We start from the raw sequence: 18,092 nt of genomic DNA, 5'->3' as shown, positions 1-18,092 counted from the left end.
GCCTGGCAAAATCCCAACCCTGGTTGAACTAACTTTGTGCCCACTTGAGTGAACTAACTTTGTGCCCACTATGAGTGATTGAATGTAGCTAGAGAAAGGTGCAAGGTGCTCACTCGTCTAAAGTCCCATTCATGACTGCTAACGTCAGGTGGGCATTAATGCTTTCCCATAATCCTGCTCAACAGATTCCCGTCGTTCTTCCAGATCACTAAAGTCCGCTCCATTGTTTCCTTCAAACCTCTCTCACTTCCTTCCCTACCCTCCCTCAACTGATAACCTTGTTTCCTGGTCAGTGAGAAAAAAGACCGCCAGCAGAGAACTCTGTGTGCTCCCACTGTCTTGTCTGGTGGGTATATTCTCTGCCCATAGACCAAACCCTCTCTGTGATTGTTGGGTGCAGTGCCTGTCTGTGCCTTAGGAGCCCACTCTCATGCCAGAGATTCCATTCCCTCTCACTGAGTCATTTCTCTCTTCTGCATCAATAGGTCATCCCTCTCTGCTAAATTATTCTTATGAGTATCCAAATAAGAGAAGGGATTTGGGGGTTTTTGATACCCCTGGTAGACCTACCACCTAGAACACTACCCTTATCATGGTCATTGCTCAGCATATAGTTCTTGAATAAATGAAGTAATACTTCCCATCTTTTGTAAAGAGTTTTATTTTAAAGCAATTCTAAACATGTTAAAGCAATTCTAAACTTAAAAAATAGTACAGAGGAGGGCACCCGGCTCAGTCAGTAGGGAATGCAACTCTTGATCTCAGAGTTGTGACTTTGAGCCCCCTGTTGGGGGATAGAGTTTACTTGAAAATAAAAAAGTACAGAAAATTTCCATATATGCCTCACTCAGCTTTCCCCTCTGGATTTCCCAACTTAAGACAAACAAAAACAAAAGCAGTAAGATTCCTTTTGCTCTTGGTTTCCTTTTAAAACAGCTCCTAAAGCATGTCGACTCCATTTGTCATCCATCCATTTTACTCTTAAACCCACTCTATTCCAGGGGTGCCTGGGTGGTGTGGACAGTTGAGCGTCTGTCTGACTTCTTCGTTGGGCTCAGGTCTTGCTCTCAGAGTCATGGGAACAAACCCAGGCTCTGTGCTCAGCGCAGTCTGAGTATCTCTCTCCCTCCTTCACCCTGTGCTCCTCCCCATCTCCCCACCTAAAATAGATAAATACTTTTTAAAAAACCAACCCTCCCTATTCCAGTTTCTGTCCTTTCATTTTTTTTTCCCTTCCTGGGTATTTTTTTTTTTCCAAATTTTTTCCAATTTTTTCCAATTATTTTTCCAAATTTTCATGGCAATTTCTTTTTTTTAATTTATTTTCAGCGTAACAGTATTCATTATTTTTGCACCATACCCAGTGCTCTGTGCAATCTGTGCCCTCTCCAATACCCCTGGTTCCCCAGACCTCCTACCCCCGCCCCTTCAAACCCCTCAGATTGTTTTTCAGAGTCCATAGTCTCTCATGGTTCAACTCCCCTTCCAATTTACCTCAACTCCCTTCTCCTCTCCATCTCCCCTTGTCCTCCATGCTATTTGTTATGCTCCACAAAATAAGTGAAACCATAAATTGACTCTCTCTGCTTGACTTATTTCACTCAGCATAATCTCTTCCAGTCCCATCCATGTTGCTACAAAAGATGGGTATTCATCCTTTCTGATGGAGGCATAACACTCCATAGTGTCTGTCCTATCTTATCCCCAATTCCATCAGAACACCCTTGTCAAGAATGCTAAAGACCTTTACATTGGTAAATCCAGTGATCAATTCTGGTTTCTTCTCTTCTTTGATTTTGACTCAGCATTGACTTCTTTCTTTCTTCCCTTCGCTTATTTTCTAGACATTTCTTCATGAACGTCTTTCCCTCCTACCTCTTCTATTCTCTCTCTGTATTCATTGACCAGATGGCCTCGTCTCTGTTCATGACTTTAAATATCATCCAAAATGCTGATGACTCACTTTCACGTTTGTGTTTTTACCCTTGATCTTGTCTTTGAACTCCATATTTTTGTGCTCATTATTTCTTTGACTTCTTAACCTATTTGTCAAACATATGTTGATAACAAAACTCTTCACCATTCGCAATGCTAAAGACCATGTCTGCAGTCTTCCCATCTCGGGAAATGGTCCTGCATTCTTCCTGTGGCCCATGCCCTAGACCTTGGAATGTTTTTGACTTCTTCACATCACTCACATTCTGTATCAAATGCACCAGCATATTCTGTTGGTTTTTTCTTTAAAGTATAGACCTAAAAACATGATCACTTCTTATTACCTTTATCAGCAGCACTTTGGTCCAGGTCACCCTCATCAACTCTGGAAAAGGCATTCTAAGAGCCTCATCTCATTTCCAGTGTGCTTAATTGTTTGCCAAGCAATCAGAATAATTACTTCAAAACATAAATTAGATTATGCCACTCTTCTGCCTAAAACCCCATGCATGATATTTTAGTGAACATCATTTTACTCTGAGTAAGATCCCAAGACCTTATCATGCCTAAAGACCCTTCCTGATATTATTGCCTATTCTCTGCTTTCCTCAGTCTATTCCTGACATAGCCCTGAGACTCCCAATTCATAGCCTTGCTACTTGCTGTTCCTTCTGCCTGAAATGGCTTTTTTCTTATGCATTTGAGTGGCGCAGTTCTCTTTCTTCACTTTCTTTAGGTGTCACCTTATTTGAGAAGCCCCTTTGACTCTACTGTATAAAGGGTTTTTCCATTTTTGCTCTCTGCCTCTTTCTTCCACTTCCTGTCCACATAGTGTTCTGCCTCTAGAGTACATATTTTATTAATTTATTTCTTGTCTCTTCCCGGTATACTGAAGATCCTGCGGAGGCAGGAACTTTGTACATGTTTTATGTGCTACTGTATCCTCCTTGTCTGTGCTAGTGTCTGATGCATTGTAACTGCTCAGTGTTTAAAATGAACGAGGGAGCAAATGAATGTTGCACGTTAAGTTCGCGAGTACATAGAACAGGTTTGATCAGGAGCAAGGACTCAGATGCCACATAATGCATGCTGCTGAAGAGTCTTATGAAAATACAAGCTTGACTGAAGGAAAGATGGCAGAGGGGAGAAGAGAGTGAGGATAGGAAGGGGCTACCCCGTCTTAATGCCTGGTCTCTGTCATTGTGACAGATGATAGAAATAGTACGCTTTGCTTTTTGAGGGTGATCAAGCTTCCTGCTTTTTACATGTTTGTCCTTACAGATGCTGAATAATTTTAGCTTGCTTGTGTATATGATTATTTATATACACATTTACTTGTATCTGAGAATTTATCCTGGTAATTACAGTTTTGTGGTTTATATAACTACAGGTGTGAAGCATCAAGTCCACATATTCATCCAGTTGGTTGGTGTAAAGAACATAGAAGAACACTTATTACTCCACCAGGTTTGTATTTATTATGTGTCTGCTATTTTTTAAAAGATTTTATCTACTTATCTCTCAGAGAGAGATCAGAATCAGGGGGAACAGCAGGCAGAGGGAGGAGCAGGCTCCCTGCCGAGCAGGAAACCTGATGCAGCGCTCAATCCCAGGATCCTGGGATCATGACCTGAGGCAAAGACAGATGCTTAACTGACTGAGCCACCAGGTGCCCCTTATTGTCTAATATTATTTTTCATATGCATCAGGAGTCTGCAAACTTTTTCCATAAAGGGCCAGATAGAACATATTTATGACTTTGTAGGCCATATGATCTCCGTCATAACTACTCGATTCAGTTTTAGCAGCCCTTAAATGATATAGAAACGAATGAACGTAGTTACGTCTGAGTAAAACTTCATTTGCAAAGAACAGGCAGCTGGCCTGCAAGTGGCAGTTTGCTGACCTCCGTCTGGAAGTATATACATTGGTTTAGTCCATAACAGAGTATCAAAGGTTGTCTTCTTTGGAAGATAAGTTCTTTTATTTTTATTTTTTTTAATTTTTTAAAAGAGTTTATTTATTAGAGAGAGAGCACATACATACGTGTAGTCTGGGGGGAAGGACACAGGGAGAGGGAGAAGCAGACTCCCTGCTGAGCAGGGAGCTTGTTGGGGCTCAGCCCCAGGGTCCTGAGATCACGACTAGAACTGAAGGCAGGCACTTAACCCACTGAGCCACTCAGGTGCCCCAAGTTCTTCTTTTAAAAGGTCTTTTATTTTTCAAGTTGAAATTCATTTCTAGACCTTGCATTAATCTACAATTGAAGTATATCGTCTAACCACAGAAGTGAATTGTCTAAAGCTTTAATGAACATAGAGAAATGGGCATAGGGGACAGCACTGTGGATGGAGCCTTGACCCACATGTGAGTCCGTTCTGAGAAACGCACAGTGCTCACGTTTAAGTGAGAACTTGAGGCTTCAGGTTTTTTTGTTTTTTTTTTTTTAATAACCTGGCTCAGAACTCACATACTCACTTTTCCTTTTTCTATTGGGTTGTTGTTTCCAAAATTGATTTTGCACCTTTTTGCTGGTAGTACCTCTTCTCTGTTCTCTGTGCTACATAGATACTTCAGTGTCTGCTTCCAACCCCGTGGCCCCCTCTCCGCTTCCTCACGCCACTTTGAGAGTGAATGGTGTAAGGCTGACAAATGGGCTCTCTGTCCTCGGTCACGTTGAGTTTATTTTCATGTGCATAATCAAGACAGCAGGTTTCCAAGCATATGCCTTTCGAAGGAGCCACCTGGGTGAAAAGGCAGGGGTATCGGCTGGTGGAAAGTGTCACTGTCTTGTGTGTGTGTGATTACTTATGGGTACTTGTGTGAGCGATGACAACTTCCGTTGTCACAGGCAAAGGATAGCTGCTTAGTTTGCTTAGAGCTGATTTGTGGATGTTGATGGCAGCAAAGACTCAGCTTGGAGCTTCCAGTACTTGTCTCATTCCGTTCCAACAGCTGATTGCAGGTTGTCTCCAGTTCCTCGGTACCATGTCTTAGTCTCTGATCATTTACTCACCCAGGGGACCACTTCTGTCATGCTAGGGATGGCTGAGATGAGTGTTTTCTGCTTTCTGACTTTTCTCCTGTGTGAAGGGACAAAAGCCCCTGTCCTTTACTGATTTATGGAGCTGTCTTGAAGATGAAAGGGCATTAGCATAAACAATGAAGTGTTAAAGCAAGATATTAACAGTTTCATGGCTCAACTGTCGAGCTGCCCGGAAGATTTTTCCCAGATGGCTCTCCTGTGTCCCACGGCTTACGTAGTGTTAGGAGCCGGTGAATGCTGATGGCATAGTTACCTGTGTGCCACTGTTAGCATCTGAGTTGCTTGGAGGATTCTTTTAGATTGCCCAATTTAGTCTTGATCCATTTTTTTCTTTCTTTCCCACCTTTTTGGTCATAATCAGAGATCTGACAAGAGAACCAGTGAACAGGAGGTTCCTCGTTATGTCTTCACAGCACTGGCTTAAGTACTGTGGGAAGGGCTGGTGTCAGGCATTGTTGTTGACTTACATTGGGAGGCAGATAACCAAGTCATCGGTCTCCTTCTGTGGACTTTTATAACTTAGTGGAAGAGAAAAGCCATAGCTTTTTGACAAATTTTAACAATCCGAACTTCATGTTCAAAAGTACCAAACGCTGACAACAAAGATACGCTTTCTCCCGTCCTTTTTCCTCCCAGGGCAGCTTCCTGGCTGCATCTCTGATGTCCTATGTGAGAAGGATTCCAGTCACTCCCCAGAGGCAGCTGCCCCTTCGGCCACCCTTGCCACATCCTTGATCAGTCCTCTAAGCTGCCCTGCTAGACGCCCCATGTTCATGTTTTCTTTGAAACATGTAGCATGTCTACTGTTGTTTTTCCAAAATTAAAGTCTTGGTGACTTTTAAAATGATCTTCTTTTGAATTATCCAATTGTACATTAATACATGCTTGTTCTGAAAACTTGAGAGTGAAAATAGAGGTAATGGCTGTTCGCTCTCATAATAGTTTAAGAGTTTGTCCCTCTCTCTCTCCAGAAGAATCTTTTTGCCTCTCTGTATACAGATTTCTATGCATGTGCAGTCAGCTTTAATATTACTTAAATTTTGCAAGATACGGTCCTTAAAATATATTGTAAAATATTTGTATTCATAGAGATATGGTTGCATAATACTTAGTCTTAAACCTTTATTTTGAAACAACTTCAAGGTACAGAAAAGGTACAAGAATAGTAGAAATCATCTATGCCCTTGACCCAAAGACCCATTCAAGTCCCTCAGTCTTATCAGTGCTGTCATTTGTTCTAAAAGGATCAGACATCGCACTCAGGTGTTACATCCCTCTACTCACCTTCAGTTACGTTTTTTTGACTTTCATGTAAGTATGTTTAAGGATTACAGATTAGTCATTTTGTTGTTGTGTTTTAAAGATCTTATGTATAATTTATTTATTTGAGCAACAGAGTGAGTGCATGAGCCAGAGGAGAGGTCGAGGGACAGATAGACTCCCCGCTGAGCATGGAGCCTGATGTGGGGCTCTGATTCCAGGACCCTGAGATGATGAGCTGAGCTGAAGTCAGACACTTAACTAACTGAGCCATCCAGGAGCCCCACAGATTAGTTCATTTGTAGGATGCCACTTAATTTGGATATGCTTAGCATTTCCACTTTATTAGATCCGGGTTATATATTTGGGCAGGAATATCACAGAAACGGTGCTGTGTGCTCACTGCATCCTCTCAGGTGGCATACGAAGTCAGTTTGTCTCATTCCTTGATTTTTTAACATTAATTGATCAAGGTGGTGTTTGCCAGGGGCATTTGGGTGGCTTAGTCGGTTAAGCATCCAAGTCTTGATTTGGCTCAGGTCATGATCTCAGGGTCCTGGGATTGAGCCCTGCATTGGGCTCTCTGCTCTATTCAGAGTCTACTTGAGGATTCTCTCTCTTTCTCCCTCTGCCCCTCCCCCTGCTTGTGTGTACATATATACTCTCTCTAAAATAAATTTTAAAAATCTTAAAAAAAAAAAAAAGATGGTGTTTGCCAGGCTTCTTCACTAACATAATTTTTTTCCCTCTCTAATTAATAAGTATTTTGTGGAGAGATAATTTGAGATTGTATAAATATCCTGTACTTCATCCCAGCATCACTCACTAGTTTTAACATCTGTTGATATTTCTAGTACAAATTATTATTCTGGCAGCTGCTAAATGCTAATTTTCTATTCCTTGTACATAATTAGCTGATATTCTTCTATAAAAAATAACTTTTTCATCTTTGCATTTATTCATTCAGTTAATTTATTTATCTCTGCATGGACTCATACATTACTGTTTTTATCAATGAGTTATAATCTCTAACCAGTATTATTTACTTCCATGTCCAGATTTTCTCACATTTGGCTGTAGGAGTCCCTTTAAGCTGTTACTATGTCCTTTGACATGTTCTAATCATTTTTTGAGAACTTCCTACTTTCTGGTATAGCTAGGCTTATTTTGTACTTTCCCTGATTCAAACTAAAATCTGAAGAAGTAGGTGTGCTCCTTGCTGCTGGTATGATACTACTTCTGTCCTCTCAGATGACATAGTTAGGAAACACACTCATGTAAAAATATTTTTTAAAATTCTGTATATTCATGTATCTATTTAGACATTGAAAACAATGAATTTATATCCTTAGCTCCAATTCATATCAAAGACCCCTAAGTTTATTCTAGTTTCCTACTTTGTCTATTTATACCTCTTTTTTCAGTCGGTAAGAAGTCTGCCTTCTTTTATCTCAGTATATTTACCTATTTTTTCCAGTCCTCTTTATGTTAATTCCTGCTCATGACTGCCTAATGGATTTTGGACTCTGGAGGAAACAAAAGGAGGAAAGAGGAATAGTTATTTCTACATATTCTTCTAACACTGTTCCATGACCTGGGGCACTTGGGTGACTCAGCTGGTTGGGCTTCCCGATCCTTGGTTTTACTCAAGGTTGTGAGATGGAGCCCCCCCGCGCTGTAGGGCTCTGAGCTCAGCATGTAGTCTGCTTGGGATTCTCTCTCCCATTCCCTCTCCCTCACTCACTGCGTCTCTCTACATTCACACTCTCTAAAAATAAAATAAACCTTAAAAAAAAAAAAAACACCGTACCTATGACTTGATTTTTGTTTGTTTGACCTAATAATATGATGATATATCTGGAATATGTCACATATTAGTGTATGTAAATCTGCCTCATTCTTCTTAACAAGTGCTTTCTATTCCCTATGTATTATATATATGACACATAACAAACAACTGTGCATTGTCTGTATGTACATGAGATTTTCCTAGATTAGTAGAATTGGACAGTAAAGGGTACTTTTGTTTGTGTGTATCTGTATATAGGACTTACCTGAGGATAGAAATTATATGTATATCTTAAATTTTCATTTAAAAGGTAATAGAGGAGTCTTGATCAAGATGAAAGTAATATAGTTATTAAACAGTTCTGAGTGTATTATTCAGTTTAAAGTGATTATGTGGGATAGGAACATAATTTCTTAGGTTATAGTAATAATATATCCTAATTTTACAGGTCAGTTTGTGGTTCTCACTATCATTTTGGTGAAACCTGACAGGATTTACTTTTTTCTTTCTTAGGTTATCCAAATGTGAAACATTTTTCTTGGGATAAATACTTAGAAGAAACCAATTCTTTACCTGCTCCTGCAAGAGCTTTCAAAGTGGTGAGTTAATCTGTTTTACACTATTTGATTAATTTGTGTTGGCAATGGTGTACATTCATTGAAAATTCAAGAACAGAAACAGAGAGTACAAGTGAACCAGAAGAGGAAAGGGAGGGAAACAGAAGACCACAGAAGATGTTTTTGACTTCTTACAATTTTGAAAGTCAAAGTTATTACTGGGGTTTTTGTTGTTTGCATCCAGAAAATACTTTCATTTTGGACCTGTCTCCTAGGAAAATATTTCTGCTTGAATTGGTATGGAATGAGTTGTTGTGGTCTTATGGCAAACTTCTATTTTTCCAGGTAGATGTTCTGAAAAACCAAAACAAGATAGGATATTTTCTAATGAAAATTGTATTTAACCGTTCCTTTAGATTTGTTTATGGCAAGCTGAGTTGCTGTTTTTCATTTTATTGCTATTAATCAGCATGTTTAATTATCAAAATACAAGGTCACCTGCTTAATTTTAATAGTATCTTTCTAACCGGAGTCATTGCATCTTACATATAACTTGGTAAGATTCAAAGTAAACCTCATTTCTTTGCAAGGGAAAAATAAGTAATGAAATGTATTTAAAAAATTTTTTATTTCTAAAAGCTTCTTTTATAATTTCTAGTTTTCTGTGAATTTAAAGAAAACTATATTAAGTATTTAAAAAATATTTTAATGTCGCATAATTAGTCTGTCATAAACCTCACTTTAAGTGATTTTCTTGCGTATAAATTGCTAGAGTTTTTAATGATAGAATTAATTAGAGGTATGGGCCCAAATATAGAAAAGAACATCAAAATTTTTGAAAGAAAAAAGCATATTACATAAAGAAAAGCCATGTAAAAACAGCATATCTGATAGTAAATTTAGGATTTAAAAATGAGTAGAGTTATGACCTACTTAAGAATTTTTACCTGACTCTCTGACTTTAACTCAAGCTGTTACAAAGAAGAACTTGCATTGCAGTTTGCTTTGAACTGGATAAAATCACATCAGTATCTGCCTGCATGTCTCCTGTCACAATGATACCAAAGAGATAACTATGACTTCTCTAGTTTGGCCTTCAGGTGCCTTGCATTGATTGTTTTTTATCCTTTACATAATTTTCACACTTAATTTTCAGAGCCACTGTTTTGTTATACCCAATTTAAAGAACAGGGGTGTGAAGCTCAGAAAAGTTAAGCAATTTGCCTAATATTAACAGTCACCTTGCCTTCTGCAGCTTGCCACTTTTTTCGAGGTTTGCAGGTTTCTGCTGAGGACTGAGGCATAGGTAGCTAAGGTCTAGCAGCAAAGGTCCTCCTTACTCATTTCTGTTTTTACAGGACGAATTCCATCTTGTATGTTTTGATGGCTAATTTTCCTTTTTTTAAAGACATCTGCTTTTTGGTCTGATCATTTCTAATCTCTGTGTCACTTCTCTGTCACTTTAAAGTTCTTCCCTCTTTTTCTGTAAATTATTTAAATGCTTGTTGATTTTTGCCAAGAAGCCTTCTTCTCACTAATGAGAAAAACTTCTTGCATAACTGAAGCATTTTGAATTTTATCTTAAGATCTTTTGCTTTCTGTTTTGCTCCTGTGGTTGGGTGCTCTGGCTGTTTCTATTGCCTCAGGGTTTGGCCCTGTGATTTGGGATTGTGCTTTTTGATAGGGAAGGAAAGGTCCAAAGCTATTGTAGGAACTTGCGAGTTAGAAGGTTGATTCTGTAAATAGCTCATCTTATGCTGTCTTTGTGACACGGAGCCCACCTTCTCTTCCTCTGAATCTTACCATGTAAACTTTTCTGTATGGCAGAAACCTCCACATGGATTTCAGAAGAAAATGAAGCTTGAAGTCATAGACAAAAGAAATCCTATGTTTATTAGAGTAGCAACAGTTGCGGACACGGATGATCACCGAATAAAAGTGAGTGTACTCTGGTGGAATTTTGTCTTTGTTCTAAGATATCTTGGATGGAAACGTAGACAGATATTTAACTTATGAGGTCCTGTAATTAGTCAGACCATAGGAATATGCAAATAAAACAGCTGTGCATCTTTGTCAATGTTTATCCAGTCTTTTTCCTTTAATTGATGCAAGAATTTCTCTTTGTGACTGACAGTTACTATGTTGTAACTCTGTTCTTTCTCCCAGCACACACTCGAAATATTAAAAGTCTGTCGTAAATCATAGAGTGATTTCTTCTGAATATGGCATCTCATTCTTCAATAGTATTCTCTTTTTTTTTCCCTGAAAACTTGCAGATTAATGTTTTCTGATGGGATTGTATTAGATATAGACTTTTCAGAAGAAAAGTACAGAAGCAAATCCTTTTAATCTAGGATGCAGAAAGAGAAGTAATCTTACAAAGAAGATCAGATTGTACCTTTCACAGGGTCAAGGAATGTTCAGGAAGGTGGATCCAGTTTGTTCTGTTGGAGACTGGTAACGTCAAGTGTAGCCACAGATCCCAGTGAGGAGCCAGGAGTTCTCTTCAGCCAGATCAAATGTCAGGTCCTTGACTGGCTGTATTCTTTAAGAAAAAACGCTTAAAAAGTTAATTGTTTTCATGGGTGGGACTTAGAGACGAGTGGATTTCACCATTTGATAAGAAAACAGAGAGCCAGCTTTTTCACATGAAGATCCCCATTTTTGGCACCTGAGTCCTTCTCTGGAGCCTTCCAGTTTCTGCCAGTCTCCTTCCTGATGGCTGCTGGGCGAGATAGAGAGAAGGACGGGGCTGGTATGTGCAGCTCTTGCTCAGTTCCTTACTTTCTGTCCCACCCATGGCCGTGGGATATTTATTCTAGAATTCAGAGCCTTAGTGATTTTATTTCTCTACAAGGTAAACCTCTGCTCTCTGACAGGGTTGTTGAAGGGGCAGTCACCATGGTGGGGGGAATTGGGGAGCACACTAAAGGAGTTCTCCTACCTCCTGCCACCAGATTGAGTCCTTCTTGGGTTCTGCCTGGTACATGGGTTTGCTCTGGTCCTGTTCTCAGGTGCCTAGGCAGCCCCTCACCACTCTGTCCTGTAGGTCAGCACTCCGAACTTCGTTTGCCCTCCACTCACGTTGCTGGTTACTGTCACGTCTCAACTGTCGGCCCCTTTACTTCTCCATTTGTCCTCCTGGCTTTAGACCTTTGCAGAGGGAGAGGGAGGCTTAAGCAGGCTCTATGTCCAGCATAGAGCCCAGCTTGGGCCTTGATCTCACAACGTTGAGATCATGACCTGAGCCTAAGTCTAGAATCATACACTTAACTGAGTGAGCTGCCCAGATGCCCCTCATATTATTTTCTTTAGATTTTTTTATTAAATTTAGAATTATTGCTGAGTTGCTTTCATATATAATTGTATTTCTAGTGGAACATTTGTATTATAAATATTTTGTATGTCTCTTTTGGGTTTGTAAAAGTTTTAAGTATTTCATGTTACACATTTGTGTATCTTCCTTTCTTGTTCTTTGTTAGACTTTGGATTACTTTTCAAAATAGTCACCAGCAAGAGTAAAACTCTAACAATGTTACTAAAGTGTCTGATTTTTTTTTGTTTGTTTAAAACCTCTTAATATGCCAGCAACTGAAGTAGTAGAATTTACAAGAGATGAAATAAAACTATACAGACATTAATAAAATTATTTCATGTGGGCTTCTAGAATGAGAATTTTGATTCGGGTTAGTATTAACTTTTGCATATATTATTTTTTATATACTTTCAGATAGCATTTTTAAGTATATTTGGTACTTATCAAAGAGAATTTTATTGTTACCTCTGTTCATAATATCTAAACTAAATCTTATCTCTGAAATTGTAATTTTAAACTACTAAAATTCTCCAGATTGTCTACCAGTCTAGTTTATTGGTGGTATTAGACTTATCTATGGAATCTAAAGTACATTAATCCTAGGTAGATAACATCTCATTGCCAAACTAAGTCAGTTTCATGGAAAACTATGACACATTGTGGTATCAACAGATATGCTAGATCTACCATAAACATTCTTAAAGACATATGTAAGGAAACTTTAAAAAGAACCCTTTTGTTTATTTATGATATCAAGACTTTCAGAGACTCTATTGGTGTACAGTAATGTACTTGTTAATATCCATGGGTCTCAATTCTGAGCGCACACCTCAGTAACTTAGACGTTGAGTAAACAACATAAGTATGCGCAAAACCAAACCCGTGGTTTAACAATCTCCTAGGTAGGCTCAGACATTTTGTTTGTTTTTTTCCCCCTTTATCTCTTTCTCCTTTTCATCATTGAGAAAATTCTGATCTGTAGCAGGGGTAGAGAACCATTTATTTGTTAGGATTGAGTATGTTTGCTATAGGAAGATGCCTAAATTTTAAAAAATTTAGGAGTTCATTTACAACAAATGAGACATACATTATGTGAACATTGATTCCAGTGTCAAATAAATGGAATTTAGGAATAGCAAGATCAGAATCCAGGGACGTTTCATGTGTAATAAAATAGGGTAATCACTTGATTAGTTGAGAATTAGGACACTTCAAACTTACTTTAACATTAAATTATGTGTGTTCATTTATTGGTAGCATTGATAGCATAAATTGGTATTTTTAGAAAATTATCATGAATGTCTTCTCACTGTTAATTGGGCATTGTTTTTGATCAAAGGAAAAGAAGGGGTTACTTTGACGACTTAGGTAATTTTATGTAAGTGCTGCTTTTATATTCAATGCATGTGAATGATGAGTAATTTTATTTGGATCCTTGAATTTTAGGCTTTGTAACTTCTCCTAATTAGCTGTGTGATCTCTTCTCTTCTTTAAAATAATACCTATGATTTCTTCCAGATATGGGATTCTGTGGGCTTTGATTCTAGGATTTATTGATTTTCAGCTTGAGAAAGTGGATTCATTGTGAAGGACTTTATTTTGAACCTGTCTATATGTACTTTAACAGCTCTGTACTATTCTGTCATACAGATGTACCATAATTTAGCTAGCCAGTCCCTAACGGTGGATACCCAGGTTGTTTTCTACTATAAATGAAGAGTTGAGTTATTGAGATTATCAAGTCAAGGGTGATATATTTTAAGTGATTGTTATTGCAAATAACATACCAGAAGTATTTGCTAATTAATACTCCTATCAGCAGTCCAAGAGAAAGCGTTTTATTCTTATACCCACCAACTCTAGGAAACACCCAAGTGGCACATTTTTGACAGGTTGAAAGAACTACATCTTGTGATTTTAATTTGTAGTGTTTTGCTTATAAGTGAAATAGATTATCTTCTTATATGTTTACTAACTATACTTAGTTTCTTATTTATGAGCAATTTATATCTATTTTTCATCTTTCTATTGGGTTTTTAATCTTACTATGTTAATATATGGTAACTATATACATTAAGGAACAAAGTACATTGTTACATATGTAATAAATGTATTTTGGGGGTTTCTCCTGGGCCTTTCTTCTTTGTGTGTGTGGTATTTGCCACTCATTATAGAATATTTGCCACTCTCAAGTTTTAATGTTCATGTGGTCAATTGAACAGTCTATTCTTTCACGGCTTTTGAGTTTGGCATCTTGCTTACAAAGGTTATCCTACTCTGAGATGACAAACATGTTCACTCATGCATTGTTCTAGAACTTTTGTTGTTCAGCTTTTAATGTTTGCGTTTTTCATCCATCTGGCCTCTGTTGTCTGGTTAGGAGTAAGGGATTCACAGACTTAAGGAGATGTAGCTGGCAAACAATGTAAAAGTAAAATATCTGTAGCCTTTTGGTAAATCTTCCATCCTAAAAGATAAAGTATATGTAATAATTAAAAGCTACTTAGCTGATTCTTAGTGACCCTAGCTGGGGAACCAGGTGCTCTTCCACATGGTGGTCAGTAACAGTGGCACCAACATAAAACCTTTTTGAGAGATACTGTAATTATTTATGAGAAAAAAATGTTCTTTAGAAATGCATTGAATGGAGAGATATTTTGTAAACTGGTTGTATTTCTAATAGGATGTTGAATTTGTTTAAAAAGACTTTCTAGCTACCTCTGGAAGAGTTGACATTTAGATGAAAAGCCCTTGTGCCTCTCTACTACCCCCTCCCATTTCTCCATCCCTGCCCCGATGTATTCGTTACTTAAGGCATATTTACCGGGTGTTTGGTGTTGCTTATATGAAGATGTTATGTATTCAAGATGTTCTAGTGTTGGAAGATACATATAATAATATCCCTGTAGAAGTACTCCTGGCAAGACATTTCTTAATGGACAGATAATTTAAAAATAAGTCAAAAGTGCCCTTTTTTCCCTCATAGTGTAAATGAAGTAATTTAAATAATTTAAAAAATGTATTTGGTATTAAATCTACTGTATAATTTAGAAGAGAATGAAAATTGTTATGGTGGGTAAAACTTCTATTGTAGGGATTTTCGTGACCTGAATTGTATTGTTAATTTCTTTCTGTCATCCAGGTTCACTTTGATGGCTGGAACAGCTGCTACGATTACTGGGTAGATGCAGATTCTCCAGACATTCACCCCGTGGGCTGGTGTTCAAAAACCGGGCATCCTCTTCAACCTCCTTTGAGTAAGAGATACAAGAATAATTTAAATAAATGTTTCCATGTTCTTGTATGTTTAAAGTGTTCTTTTCTCCTATCCTTTCTGTTTCTTTCTCACTGTACATTTCTTCTCTATGTAATCCTTTTCCTACATTTTCAGTCACATGACAGTCACAAAAATATAAAAGAAAAAATGTAATGTTTGAAAAAGCAAAGTTTATATATATATTTTTTACTTTTATTTAGAAGTACTCCTCACCTTTTAAAATCAATACCGAATTTTTGGAAGACAGTTTGTCAGACTATCAAAATTTAGTGTATCAGGAGTGATTTCATACTGTAGTTTTGCAAAATGTTACCATTTTGAGAAACTGAGCAAAGTCTTCAAGGTCTCTATATGAATCATTACTTAAAACTTCATGTGATTTATAATAACCTCAGTAAAAGTTCTCTTTAAATTTAATTTTTAAAAAAGTAAACATGGAAAACTTAACATACTGTGATTTCTACTTTGAAAGAAAACATATACTTTGTAACAGAAAATATGTAGGAAATAGATTATTGTGGGGTTTTAAAATGTTTAGCATGCAGTCCCCCTTCTAGTGGCTTCACTTCTGGATGCCGCCTACAGGCTGTGTAAAGGTACAAAAATTCACATGAATGCCATTTGTTACAATGTATTTAAACTAACAAACCTTAGAAACAGAGATTGGTTAAATTCTGGTGCATTCATAATACAGACACTGCAACAGCCATAAAGATGTTACCATCAAGATGGAAAGATTTACAAGACATGAAGTTAAAGACCAAAGAAAAAAAATGTTTCAGAATAGCACACATCTATGTTATCCCTTATATGTGACTAAATGAAACAAAAACAAAAACGTGATACACACACACACACACACACACACACACAGGTATATATGGGAATGCTTAGAACAACATCTAGCACATTACACATGAACATAAGTTGTCGGGCTGAGGGAGTGTCTGAAATGTGGGTGGGATAGTATGTAGTATGAACAGGATCTGTAACTGTTTCTCTGTATACCAATGTGGTGTCTGAAATTTTCACAGTATACTAGTATTCCTGTATTAGTTATGTTAGTTACTTGATGAAAATTGCTTAGAATCTCCTCATTAATTCACATTTAGGTGTTTCTGGAATCTGTGACATTGAAAGAGGTTTAAACCAAAGTCTACCATTTCACTATTGAAGAAAGATAAATAATGTGAACAAAAGCATGGGGAAAACCTTTAAAAAGACTTTTAAGATTTTTAATTTTTATTTTATAGCCTTCTGGTTAATTTTATGCCCCCTTCTTTCTTTCTCTCATTTTTGCCCCCTTGTTTTCTTATAGACCCCTTAGAATTAATGGAAGCTTCCGAACATGGTGGATGCTCAACCCCAGGATGTAAAGGGATTGGCCATTTTAAGAGAGTGAGACACCTGGGCCCTCACAGGTATGTGTTGCTGCCACTCACACGGGGATTCTTTATGTGGTCAAAGAGAGGGTACCTATCCCACACATGTGTAAGATAATGATTTCCATGTGTACTAATAGATGTGAGCTAATTTTATATTTTGATCTATATGAAATGTGGTTTCCATGGTGACCCTGTAAAAATGAAGAGTGTATCTGTAGTTAAGTCTTCCTGCATTCCTGAAAAAAGCATTCACAGTTTAAAATAAATTTACTCTAGCTATTTGCCTTTTCTTGACAGCCTGACCAGTTGTCCAAACAGTTATTTTCTGAAAGAGTCATATTGGATTAACCGTTAATAATGAGAAGAAGACACTCCCTGTTGAAGGTCTTTATTTGATAGAATATGATATGATTTGGGGACTCAACAATCTGAATAATGAGAAGTGAGATTATCATAGATTACCAGCAAAGATCATAAGCAGCACAAATATAAATAGTCACACTTGAGAATGCATTGATCCAAAACAATGTTTTTCAAGTATTTTTTTTAACCCCTAAGTAACTTAAAAAAGAAATCAAAATTATGCATCTGAAATTTGATGTATTGTGTAGGCTATTTGAGGGTGTTTGTAGGCATTTAAAAATCTTATGAAATACCTGGAAGTTCCAATGATTTGACTGTGATTTTTGAGGAACAGAAGCATCACCGGTTTAGGGATGTATTAAAATCACCATTTGTCAGTGTAAGTGTTCTGACTGCATGTTAATTGGATTGCCCAGTAAGGAAAATGGTCCCTTGTTTATCTAGTCTGTACGCACGGTGAATCTGGGTCTTCTAAAAAATCTGAACATTGTACTACCTGTTCCTCTGAGAGTTAATAGGAACTGTAAAAGTGATGTAATTAATGTTTCTTCCTCTCCCTCCTTTTCTTTTTCTTCTCTTCTCTTCTCCCCTTCTTTCCTCCCTTCCTCCCTTCCTTCCATCTTTCCTTAATCTCTGAATCCTCAAATACTGCTTATCGTCCTTTTGTAACACTCCTCCTGAGGTTTTCATGGGATTCAATCTATTTTAGAGTAAATAGTCTAAGAATAGGATGGTGATTCCATTTACAGATACCTACTTAAAAGCCCTTTTCAGGGGCACTGGGTGGTTCTGTGGGTTAAGCCTCTGTCTTTGACTCAGGTCATGATCCAGCATCCTGGATTGAGCTCCCCACAGGGAGCCTGCTTCCCTCTCTCTCTCTCTGCCTGCCTCCTTGCCTACTTGTGATCTCTCTCTGTCAAATAAATAATAAAATCTTTTAAAAAAATAAAAATCCCTTTCAGAAGTTCCTGGCTCTCTCAATTAGTAGAGCATGTGACTCTCTATCTCAGGGTCCTGAGCTCAAGCCCCACATTGGGCATGGAGCCTGCTTAAAAAATAATTTAAAAGAAAAAAAAAAGAAAGAAAGAAGGAAAGAATGAAAAAAATTAAAAAAGAAAAATCCTTTTCATTGTTTATGTAATTGCAAACCCAAAGTTATATGAT

At 37.6% G+C, this 18,092-nt stretch overlaps 1 protein-coding gene across 8 annotated transcripts in view; it reads left to right on the top strand.

Moving 5' to 3' along the window:
- L3MBTL3 (L3MBTL histone methyl-lysine binding protein 3) overlaps nucleotides 1-18,092 on the top strand; it is a 110,743-nt gene that overhangs the window by 52,952 nt on the left and 39,699 nt on the right. For all 8 annotated transcript variants that reach the window (XM_004740187.3, XM_004740185.3, XM_045066374.1 and 5 more), the window contains 5 exons: nucleotides 3,326-3,402; nucleotides 8,544-8,629; nucleotides 10,415-10,525; nucleotides 15,046-15,160; nucleotides 16,499-16,601. In XM_004740187.3, coding sequence (XP_004740244.1) covers nucleotides 3,326-3,402; nucleotides 8,544-8,629; nucleotides 10,415-10,525; nucleotides 15,046-15,160; nucleotides 16,499-16,601 — 492 coding nt within the window. The remainder of the gene's footprint in view (nucleotides 1-3,325; nucleotides 3,403-8,543; nucleotides 8,630-10,414; nucleotides 10,526-15,045; nucleotides 15,161-16,498; nucleotides 16,602-18,092) is intronic.

The sequence above is a fragment of the Mustela putorius genome, unplaced genomic scaffold (genome assembly GCF_011764305.1).
Source record: "Mustela putorius furo isolate JIRA1106 unplaced genomic scaffold, ASM1176430v1.1 tig00003863_pilon_pilon_pilon, whole genome shotgun sequence".
Taxonomy (NCBI): Eukaryota; Metazoa; Chordata; class Mammalia; order Carnivora; family Mustelidae; genus Mustela; species Mustela putorius.
The sequence above is the reverse complement of the archived record's forward strand: the minus strand, read 5'-3'. Positions and strand labels throughout refer to the sequence as shown.